Source organism: Staurois parvus, unplaced genomic scaffold (assembly GCF_062004578.1).
Source record: "Staurois parvus isolate SC_StPar_1 unplaced genomic scaffold, SC_StPar_1.0 ptg000761l, whole genome shotgun sequence".
Lineage (NCBI taxonomy): Eukaryota > Metazoa > Chordata > Amphibia > Anura > Ranidae > Staurois > Staurois parvus.
This window is the reverse complement of record NW_028318557.1, coordinates 149658-161995: the sequence shown is the minus strand read 5'-3', so window position 1 is coordinate 161995 and position 12338 is coordinate 149658. Positions and strand designations below refer to the sequence as shown.

Sequence of the window (12338 nt, the reverse complement as noted above, 5' to 3'; positions counted from 1 at the left end):
CTCGGGGTAAAGTTTCAGAAACACAAGCGGTAACCCCAAGCTACACTCAGGAATACCTTGCAGCGTTGCTCCGGGATCTCTTCTGCACTTACCTTATCCTGCGCTCCTGCGATGTCCCCCCTGCAGCGTTCCCGGCAATGTCCTCCGGCTGATGCCGGCATCTGTCTTCAGGGTTCCGTCTCCTGCGAGTGTTGGGATGTACAGGGACGGAACTGGCGGGAAATTTCAAAAAGAGACATTCACTAAAAACACTAAAATCACATAGTAAAACATTACTGTATCAAACCATTTCACATACATTTTGTCCCTACTGCTTTGTCCTGTGCCCTGCCTGCATTTTTACTGTTCTTTCTGCCTTGAAACTGAGAAACGTCCATGGCGTCCAAAAAGCATCCCTTTAGGTTAAAATTGGTTTTAGACCAGCTAGAGAACAGCAATAGTAAATTAGAACCACTTGCAGAATTGAGTGATAATGATTCATGAGGAAATTCGTCACCAGACACTGAAAACGATTTTGCGACTTTGTGACTTTGCTCAGTGATGTGTGAACTTGGCGCTATATTTCAAATTTCAGTGTTTTTTGTTTGATTATATTGAATTAAATTTATTTTATTTTTTGATTATTTATTAAATTATAATTTGATGTCGTGTTTCAAATTTTAGCATACCCGGGATGTTTACTAGACTCTTGTTCGGACAGATTTCAGTGAGTTATTCCTAAGAATTACAGGCCTACAATAAAAAAATACATATTTCCATGCAAAAAAATTTACCGCTTTGAGCACAGAAATACTGAATAATCAGACCACTAGGGAGGCTACAGGCCATCAGTTGAGACTGAACCAGCTGATATTAATTTGCACTGTGTTGGAAGCATATGATTAACCATTTCTATCATTGCTAGCAGATCTTATGAAGTATGCTTATGCAGGCCATAGACAGGGAGAAAAACGGCCGATTTTTCTTTTAAAAAACGAAAAATCGGTCGTTCAAGCGGCCGATGTTACCAGCAATGGTAAAAAAAATCGGCCGATTTTCATCCCGTCTACAGCTGGCAAAAAGTGTCCCTGCAGAGAGCTCTGCTATTTCTTTGACATTTATAGCGGTTGCAACAATGTATCTATTTGTATCCATTTAGGATACAGATGTTTTTATTCGGAAACAAATAGATACAGTGTTGCAACCGCTGTAAATGTCAAGGAACTGTCAAAGAAATAGCGGAGCTCTCTGCAGGGACACTTTTTGCCAGACTGGAATTCCTCTTATTTTTCATCCTTCTTCCTTCCATCCTCCATCCTCTTTCCTCCTTCCTCTTTCCTCCTTCATCCTCCTCCTCCTTCATCCTCCTTCCTCCTCCTCCTTCTCCTCCGATTTTTTTTTCCAACTTTACCGATAAAAAAAAATCTGCCAAAATACCGAAAAACGGCCGATTTTATTTTCAGCCGAAAAATCTGCCGATTTTCGACCCATCTATGGCCTGCATTAGTATCCCAAGTATTTAAATACAAATAAACCCCCCTAGTGCAAAATAATTACAATCAAATACAGTGTACCCTTCCCTTATTAACAAACTTCCCCAAAACGCATATAAACTTAAACCCCAAAAAGTGTGATAATCTTACGAAGTATGCTTAGTATCCCAAGTATAAATACAAATATAATACGTGCTCTGAACAAAAACCACACAAGTCCCAAAATAATAAGATAGTACTTCAAAATCTCAATCAACCTCCAGGTGAAGACAACCTCCAAAGTGATTTCTGAAACCAAAAAAAAACTCAAAAAAGAAAAGGAAAACGCACATAGTGTATTATCCTTAACAATTTGAATTATTCATTCCATAACGCATGTGATTTACACAAAAACACTAGTGATCACTATATAGTAAGGTGAATAGCTGTGTAAACACGTGCCGGTGAAACAATCTAGTGATAAAAAAACAGTGAAAAACATGTCCACTTCTAGAGTATGCAAATTAAATACCCTTACCAAAAATTCTAAACACAAGCTTAGTAATCCTCCAGGCAGGGTACTGATATATAATAAGTTCCTCCAGAGGGATCTTCACAGCCGCAGTATTATACTCCTCTCCACATCAGTCTCCAAACGATGCCCACCATAAATGAAACCACAATAGCGTAATTCCGTCAATTAGACTTAATCATAAAGGACCCTTTATGATTAAGTCTAATTGACGAAATATGTCAAAGGGAAGTGACGTCAGACGCACAGCTGAACTGGAAGTGATCAAGCGGCCCTTTTGGATCCTGGAAATCTCTATCTGAGACACAGGAGAGGATCTGCTGAGGATTTCCAGAGGTCTGGCTGGGCTGATTTCTTCTTTGATGGCAATTTTAAAGATGAAGATATATGTAAGCACATGAATAAAGTATATTCTGTTTAAGTTTTTACGGAATTAGCTGAAGGTTCTAGCTACACCTCCAAGAGACAAAAAACGGAACTACTCTGTCTACCTCTGTGACAAATAAAACAGGAAGCGATGACCATACATCACTTCCAGTTTCCCCAGCACCAATTTTAAAAATGGAAAGGTTTTGATCTCAGCGATTGTGGTGTGATCAAATGCGATTAAGGGCAGAGGAGGGATCTGAGTCTTATTGACCCCAGATCTCTCCATAAAGAATACCTGTCACTGCCTATTGCTGTCGCAGTGCATGTTTATATTCCTTGCAAACGCAATAAAAGTGAGGAAAAAATTAAAGCAACAGTGTAAAAAGGGAAACCTCTTTTTTTTTTTTTTTTTTTTTTTTTTTTTTTCTTTAAGCATCCCCACCAACCGTGCTCATGCGCAAAGGCGAATGCATGTCAGTCCTGCACGCATGCAAACAGTGATCATCCCACACGTGCAAGGTATCTCCTGGAACGTCAGATCATGGACAGCAATTCTAGCTCCAGAACTCCTCTGTAAATCTAAAGTGGTAACCTGTGCAGGCTTTTGGATAGTTGACTATGGGTAATACAATTTATGTCGTCTGTTGCCACTGCAAGGGCAGGCACATTTTTAAAGCGTGACATGGTTGGTATCTATTTACTCGGCCCAACATAATTATTAATTTAAAAAATGGGTTACATATTGTGCTTTATTGCAGTACAGTTTTTTAACAGGTTTTTTTTTTCCAGTTAGACACAGGTGGCAAAGAGAGACATGGATTTTAGCCATTCCCTACTTTTAAAATAAATTTTTACAGTGAAAAACTGGTTGGCATTGTTTGGCAGTTGCTAAAGCTGAACTCCAGCCTTGCCTTCAATTTTGCAGTTATACAGGCCCCTCTCCTGTACTGAAATTGCTTACTTCGATTTCACTGCACGCTGTGAGCTTCACTGAGTGTGCATTTGAAGCTGCAGTCAGGCAGAGCTTGCCTCAATTCCTGGCTGGAGGATGTGTAGCATAATATTGCCCTTTCTTACACAGCAAGTCCCTGACTAACTTCTTTTATTCATTGGATTTTAGATCTTTCAATCATGGAGACTTGGCATCACATGTGGGTGTTTCAAAGTCTGGCAGCCTGTTTAAGAACACCCTCTCCTCCAGACTAGCATCCATCCATCCAGGCATTTGATATTTACAGAACTCCTACCAAGCACCAAGCCCACTTCTTGCATTAGGGCTGAGGATGTGTGATTTCAGGAAGCGATCTACAGCACCCTGCCATCCCCTCCCCACCAGCATTAACATGTCTGTTTTACATAGTGGCAAAGACAGTGATGACATCACTTCCTCTCAAATAAGATATGTCATGAAAAAGGACCAGTTTTAATTAAAAAAAAAAAAAAAAATTGGCATGTTGGTAGGGAAAGAGCCCAGGGAAGACTAAATATAAGCAGATTAATCTTCAGCTTTCAGGATGCTTAAAGGAGAAGCATAGGCAAAGCTATTTTTGCAATACTCTGGAGAATCACAGGAGCGCAGCTGTCTGATTGCTCAGTTGTCATGCTTAGAAGTGGCGGGGGACAGATGCAGCTTTGCTATATCCACATAAGGTGAGTGTTTTATTTTTTAAAACCCATATTTCTTTTAAGGTACCGAGCTTGCCTCCATCTTGCCAACACTGGATAGTATAAAAAGGTTGTCACAAACCTCTTTACAAGCATCGTATAAACACTTTGCTAAAACCATGCCATAAGTTTAACCATTATGCCCCGTACACACTATAAGAAATCGGACAAACGATCGTCCGATTATCATCAATTGTATGCAAAAGCGATGTGCTTTTATGCATGAGAAAAATATTGTACGATAAAGGCATTGCATACGAACGTCGTAGCGTAGCTATGGAAGTGATATAATGTACGTGTGACCCTGTAGCCACACCTTTCGGTGCCATATTTGTTATCCCCCATCGACGGATGTTTAGTTTCTTCAGGTTCTTCCGGGTCATAAGCAGCTTCCGACTATGCGTGGTCTTTCGTATCCAATTCTTCTCATACGTATGCATTAAACGAAAATCGTTCGTTCTGTTCCCGAACGACAAAAATGTTGATGTTTGCACCATCGTTAATTTTCGTTTGTAAGATCAGAATCGGCTGTTGAAAATTATGTACACACCGTCAGAAAATTGCATGATTGCTTGTCGGACAAATAAGTTCAATTTTCCTATAATGTGTACGGGGAATTAGTAAAATATGTTTAAACACGAAGTGTGACCAAAGCAAACACTCCAAGGTATTTTCTAAGATGCATAATGAGCCTTTTTGCCACATGCTTTTGGAAAATGTGGAAAGAAATTGAAAAGGAGCTGGTCTGTGGTGGTTTGCGCACATGTGCGGACAGGGAACGTGCTGACAGGTAAAGTGTAGTGCATAGAATAGAGGTTTGGTCTGTCACCATAGTTCAGTCAGTGTGAGCTAGTAGAAGGTCCTATTTTATTTTATTTTTATTTACATTCCTTTTGGTACAGATCAGTGAAGTGTAATCCAGATGGGAGAAGAGGCACACAAAGTACCCATATACCACAGGGCAATGTTTGATGTCTGCAAATTGCCATTGCCAAAAAGGAGGGAAGGGGATTTTCCTATGCCTGGGTTGTTGGTCAAGTCTGGGCTTCTCATGAGGCATGATTAACAGTGTTTGAACTGGTAACTCGTTCTGCTTGCTCTTATAAAGCGAACTGAAATATTTTAACGAATGTGTTTTTAAAGCAAACCTGCTAATCCAGGGAAAAGTAAGTTTCATTAATGCACCCCCCTGCCAGAAGTACGTATTCACCTTTCTTTCACTCCCCTGCTGCTCTGTTAGGTCAGTTAAATGGTTGAGGGGAGATTTCAGACTAGTGATTCTGTGCTTACATGGGGTTTCTCTCAATTTTGCTTGAAGGCTGAATGAAGGATAGGGAAGTATGTGCTGCTTAACTGGAGGGAGAAGTGGACCATTAAAGTAAATTTTTATTCTTGTCTGCATGAAGGTCCAGATCCATTTAGTCTCTTTTAAAGCAGAACTTCACCCAGGGAATGTTCTGCTTTTAAGTGCCCCCCTCCTTTTGGCATGTCCTATTTTTGAGGAGGGAACAGGTACCTAGTTTTGGTACTCATTAGGTGATCCAAGCAAAGGTTCTCATCCCACCCCTTCCTCCCTCCTAGCAGTCTTCTGGGACATGTCACAGGTTCCAGAAGACTGTGGGACCATTCAGAAAGTGCATAGCGGCCCGCACAGTGGGCAGCCGGCTGTGAAGCTGCAAGCTGCACAGCTTGCTTCCCACAGTTGGGATGCTTGTGGTGGGAACATGAAGACTGGTGAAGAACCAGCCCGGGTGAGGACAGCTCTGGAACCCTGGACAGGTAAAGTTAGCAGCTACAGAATTTGTAGCTGCTGACTTTTATTTTTTTTCTAGATTGACCAATCTCTTTTTACATTGATCAAAGTATGTCACGTGTGTGTATAGAAAAAGTTGTTTAGAGAATGTTAAATGAAGACATGCACTTACATTCATGGGAGAAAACACATTACTTTTGTGCAGTGTCAGTATGTACAAGCTTTACTACGTGTTGCCAATCAACGTGTGGTGAATAACACAACTGAGAACCTTGTAATACAATGGAATGGCTACTGAAATAAATTTTATTCTGATCTTTGTAGCTGTTGAAACCTGGTATCCCTGATGTGAAACAGTATAAAGACATGGTTGATTTTGGAAAGTGGCCTTTATTCACTTTGCTGTCACCCCAGGAGGTGTCCTCCATTCGGCAAGCCTGTGTTTTTGGTACTTGTGCCAATGAAGTTATCTACACTACCGACAATGAGGTAAGGTATAAAGCCATTTCTACCTTCTTTCCACTTTCAAACACTTTCCTTCATAGTCCCTTTTTAATTGCTGCTAGGCAGTTTTAGGTTGGCCAGGCTTCCAGATCCTTAGTAATCCATCTTGCTCTAAATGTTCAGTTAAGTTAGTTGGGAATAACAATCAGTAGCTTAAAATCACAAATGTCCACTGGAGTGAAAAATCCATGCGTAAACTAACTTTATCAGCTCCTGGTGGATTTTCCAAAGTAAGATATTGGGAACAGTGGAAAACCTTCCACAGGTGCAAAGATTGTAACAAAAAGCCAAAAAAATCCTAATACAGACTGGCAAAAACTTGCCTAGCGTTCCAAGCGAAATAGTGGGGCAATCAAGTACAGAATGTGAGTACTATGGTAAAGACTTCAGCAATTAGCAGTTGAATCCTCAATTGGTTTCTAACGTACTAGTTTTGGAGTGTACACAGCCATTTCTTGGATTATTTTGCAGGTATTTGCATTTGGGCAAAATTGCAGTAATTGTCTTGGAACTGGAGATAATCAAAGCACCATGGTCCCAAGAAGACTGGATGTCATCTGTGGCAAGAAAATAACTGGCATTAGTTATGGAAGTGGCCCTCATGTCCTGGTCTGTACCGAAGGTATGTGATGCCATCTGTCTTTCGTGGCAAGAAAATAATTGACATCAGTTATGGCATTGGCCCTTAAATTCTGGTCTGTACTGAAGGTATAATAGAGGCTTTATCGCCATTCCACATAGAATGCATGTAATTTCATTTTGCCTGTGTAATAAGCAATTCCTCTAATTTTTATAAGGAAAGCCTAGTTCTCATCTTAGATTTCAGTCATCTGATAGCAGTTTTTTTTTTCCCTTAGACAGTCACTTTGTTGCATAAAGGTATTTAACTGAATATGTACCTTTTTGATATAAAGTGTATTTGGTTAACCCCTTCCTTCCAACTGTACGCATGTATGTGGCCTCACAGAAGTGGGTCTTTACCCATTAGGCCGCATATATCTGTACCGTACCTACACAGCACACCCTCAGTACAGAGACTGGGCTTTCATCGAGAATCCTGGGTCTTGTAGTAACGTTTGTGAACTGGAACTTCTGGTTCCCAGTCACCTGATCTCTGGGATGGCCTCTGATTAACTATCACAGCAACAACCAACACACATCGCTGCGATAGAAGCAGGAGTGATTATTTTGGGGGTTCTTTTGGTGGTAGGTGTGATAGTAGCAAGAAATATATACAGCAATTTGTTTAATTTTTTTTTAAGTACAATTTTGGGCCAGTTTTTTTCCTTTGATAAAAAAATGGAGGAGATATCGGTTACCATTAACATAAAGAGAGCCCAATTCCTGGGGAAAAAAAGGTATAATCCACCTGCATACACAAAGTAGTTGTGATGATATATAAGCTTTTACGAACACATGTCAAAGTTGTAAAATTGTATTCAAGCATAAACCTTTGTTTTACTCTTCATCATGAAGGGTTAAGTTGTAAATATTTGGCTATGAGGCTGTTGCTCTTTCTGTAAGTGCAGAGACGAAATTGTGGGTTCTTACTTGGTATAAAAAAGGTTTACTAATACTGGCAACTTTTTTCCCTTAGATGGAGAGCTGTATGCGTGGGGACATAATGGCTATAATCAGCTTGGGAATGGGAATACAGTCCAGGGCACAGTTCCTGTCCACATTGGTACTGAACTGATACCAAAGAAGGTGGTGCAGGTGGCTTGTGGCTCTCATCACTCTCTTGTCCTGTCCTTGGATGGAGAGGTAATAAAGTACATTGTCAATAAATTTGCATTCACATTAATTTTTTCTTTGTAGTATACAGTACACCTGTACAGACACTGGGATTGTGACACGACCTTAGAAGGCTTTACCCTTGTTTTAGAATCAAAACCTTATCTTAAAGTGGAACTTTAGTTAGAAAATTAAATCCTGCTACAACACTTGCTTTTTGCAAGTATAGCTATGTAAAACATTAAAAATAAGCATACATATACTGCTAAGCACCTACACTGTTTAAAATCCAGTTATACACTCGCTTTCTGCTCTGCACATGCTCATTTGCTTTAAATCATTAAGTACTGTGCTTAATCTGTCAATCTGACAGCCTAAAGATTTACTGTTGCTCTGGGCTTTAGAAAATTGGCAGCCTCCAGTAAGAAGAAACAAGCCATGCTGTAGGCAATTCAAAGCACACACTAATTTTGGTAGCATAATTATCTATGTGGAATGTATGTTTCTTGCTAAAGAACACTAATAGTTACACTTTAATAGTACAGGACACAGGCAAAGTATTCATAGACTTTGGGTGTATATATAGGCTTCTTCTTTTGAATAACATTGGCAGAGAGGCTCATGCATCTTGAGCACCTCCTTTGTACTCCTACCCCACTCTGTGAATCCCCAGTTTTGCGCTAGTGTCCTATTTTTTTTCTTTTTACCTTTTGGATTCTTCAGTCAACTTTTTACTGCCTTCTAATGCCGCAAATAGAAGTGTTGCATCTGGATTGGCACAACCTTGTAAATCTTGGGAGCCATACCCAGACCCCTCGCATGGGTGCTCACCTTGGCAATGTGTGTTATCAGCCTTGGGGTGCTGCACAGGTTCAGGGCTGTGCTCCATCCCTATGGAACCTACTCCCTGAAGACCCTTTGGAGGGTATGCCCACCAAGACGGGCAAAGCCTGAACTGCATATACAGTTCAGTGTCATGGACAGGTAAGACAGGGTCACCCTGTATGCATATGATGGTTACGGTGAAAGACTAGGACTGGAATTGAAGCAGAATTTTTTGCATATGTCACAATTCCTTAGACACAAAACTACTTCAATACTGCTACCTTTACCCAGGGCTCAAAAACACTGTGTCTTTTCTACTGTTTGTTTTTTTGTGTTTTTTGTTTTTTTTTCTTCCCGAGTTGGATCCTAATATGCCTGCCCTAGATGAGGCTGATACAGAAGGGAATGAAGAGGGCTGTAAGGCAGTACTGAAGAAAGCTACACAAGGTTTATGATTACCAAAATATTGAAGAGGCAGCTTCACACAACATGCTTACTGCTGCAGTCTGCAGAAGCCTTGGCTTTGTGCAGCTTGAGTCTCTTCCATCTCGTCATGTCCCTTTTGGGTACAAAGAGACTGGTTATATCTAAAGAGACCCTTCTCTGTTAATGAGCAAATAGAATAGGCAGTTGGGTCAATCCAGAAGATTTTCACGCCTTCAAATCATTACTGGGCTCTCTTCAGGGCAAGACGTGCTCTGTTTTGGTAGTAGATCCTGCCGTCTCAGTCACTGCACCAAGTGAAGTTGTTCCTTGTTTCAGCAATTCTTTAAATAGGAAGTTTGAGTCCCTCTTAAAGGCCCTCTTTATGCTTGCAGATCCAGCTCTGCAACCAATTTTCTGTAATTTCTGCAACTGCAGCTAACTGGACTTAGGACAGTAAACAACCAACACAATCCTGTATTCCAGGACTGTAGTCTAATTATTGCTCTGCTCTTCTGTGTAGATGGCCTAGAGCAAGTAATTACACATTTCCAGATTGTCTCTAAATGCTTATACATGTGCAGAATCTTGTGGTTCAAAGCCTAGTCAGCCGTTTGAAGCATTACATCGCTTTGGTGAGGTACTTGATGAATCAGATGCCACAGGAGGGTGGGTTCTTCTTTTGACTGGGTGGGGGGGTCATAGTTTGCTTCTCTTGGGCGCATACATCCCAGACCTGTGGGTTTAATTGGTGGTTTTAAAGGGGTACAAAAGAGTTCAAAACGTCAACCCCTCACTGTTTTCTTCATACAATTCGACCAAAATCTGCCCAAGGACAGTCTATTTGTGGAATGTCTTGAACAATCTTGTCCAAGGAAGTAGTTTTGCCTGTACTCTTAGTGGACTGATTCAAAGTATTCTATTGAAGCTTTTTCTAGGTACCAAAGACTATTGGTGGTATGTGTCCTGTCCTGGGCCTAAAATTCCTCAACAAATGGCTTCCAATTCCCAAATTTCTCATGAATCCGCAAGGTCAGTTAGTGTCTCTTTTGAGAGGAGGGGAATGCTTAGCATTCATAGACAGCCAAGATACATATCTGCATATTCCCGTTTATCCACCTCATCAGCGCTTTCTACGCTTTGGAAGCAGAGGACAGGCCAACTGGAAGTGATGGTCTCCTACTGCAGAGTGTTCACCATGGTCCTTCTTGACCTTCTAAGAACTCAAGGCATCCTGGTGGCAGGTTTATAGATCTTCTGAAAGACTAGTCTCCCTTCAGCTATCTGCAAATGTCCATTATTTAGATACTTCAAGCTTTTGACTGGGTGGTCAGTTTGTAAAAATCTACTCGCCAACCCTCTCTTTGCCAGGTACAGGTGACACTCGAAAAATTTGAATATCGTGCAAAAGTTCATTTATTTCAGTAATGCAACTTAAAAGGTGAAACTAATATATGAGAACTCATTATATGCAAAGCAAGATAGTTCAAGCTGTGATTTGTCATGATTGTGATGATAATGGCTTACAGCTCATGAAAACCCCAAATCCACAATCTCAGAAAATTAGAATATTGTGAAAAGGTGCAATGTTCTAGGCTCAAAGTGTCCCACTCTAATCCGCTAATTAAGCCATAACACCTGCAAAGGGTTCCTGAGCCTTTAAATGGTCTCTCAGTCTGGTTCAGTAGGAATCGCAATCATGGGAAAGACTGCTGATTTGACAGTTGTGCAGAAAACCATCATTGACACCCTCGATAAGGAGGGAAAGCCTCAAAAGGTAATTACAAAAGAAGTTGGCTGTTCCCAAAGTGCTGTATCAAAGCACATTAATAGAAACTTATGTGGAAGGGAAAAGTGTGGAAGGTGCACAAGCAGCAGGGATGACCGCAGCCTGAAGAGGATTGTCAGGAAAAGGCCATTCGAAAGTGTTGGACTTTCACAAGGAGTGGACTGAGGCTGGAGTCAGTGCATCAAGAGCCACCACACACAGACGAATCCTGGACATGGGCTTCAAATGTCAAGCTTCTGAACAACAAACAACATCAGAAGCATCTTACCTGGGCTAAAGAAAAACAGACCTGGTCTGTTACTCAGTGGTCCAAAGTCCTTTTTTCTGATGAGAACAACTTTTGCATCTCATTTGGAAACCAAGGACCCAGAGTATGGAGGAAGAATGGAGAGGCACACACTGCAAGATGCTTGAAGTCCAGTGTGAAGTTTCCACAGTCTGTGTTGATTTGGGGAGCCATGTCATCTGCTGGTGTTGGTCCACTGTGCTTCATTAAGTCCAGGGTCAACGCAGCCGTCTACCAGGAGATTTTGGAGCACTTCATGCTTCCTTCCGCAGACGAGCTTTATGGGGATGCTGACTTCATTTTACAGCAGGACTTGGCACCTGCCCACACTGCCAAAAGCACCAAAACCTGGTTAAATGACCTTGAGATTACTGTGCTTGATTGGCCAGCGAACTCGCCTGACCTGAACCCCATAGAGAATCTATGGGGCATTGCCAAGAGAAAGATGAGACATGAGACCGAACAATGCAGAAGAGCTGAAGGCCGCTATTGAAGTATCCTAGTCTTCCATAACACCTCAGCAGTGCCACAGGCTGATAGCTTCCATGCCACGCCGCATTGAGGCAGTAATTGCTGCAAAAGGGGCCCAAACCAAGTACTGAGTACATATGCATTTATATACTTTTCAGAGGTCCGATATTGTTCTATGTACAATCCTTGTTTTATTGATTGCATGTAATATTCTAATTTTCTGAGATTGTGGATTTGGGGTTTTCATGAGCTGTAAGCCATAATCATCACAATTATGACAAATCACGGCTTGAACTATCTTGCTTTGCATGTAATGAGTCTCTCATATATCAGTTTCACCTTTTTAAGTTGCATTACTGAAATAAATTAACTTTTGCACGATATTCTAATTTTTCAAGTTTCACATGTATACTTTGGTCTGATCCTGGTCATACCTTAAGGAAGAGAGAAGAAAATGCTTTCTCTCAGAGCTTATGTTCGGGACTTGAGGTTGGAGACATTCCTCTGAAACTCTCCATGAGTTCTAGGTCTCAGTT

General features: G+C 41.0%; 1 protein-coding gene across 1 annotated transcript in view; it reads left to right on the top strand.

Annotated features, from left to right (window-relative positions):
• Positions 1-12338, top strand: part of RCBTB1 (RCC1 and BTB domain containing protein 1) — a 57183-nt gene that overhangs the window by 10222 nt on the left and 34623 nt on the right. Inside the window, exons 2-4 of the mRNA XM_089654378.1 lie at positions 6095-6259; positions 6746-6896; positions 7872-8038. Of these exons, the coding sequence (XP_089510504.1) occupies positions 6095-6259; positions 6746-6896; positions 7872-8038 (483 nt within the window). The remainder of the gene's footprint in view (positions 1-6094; positions 6260-6745; positions 6897-7871; positions 8039-12338) is intronic.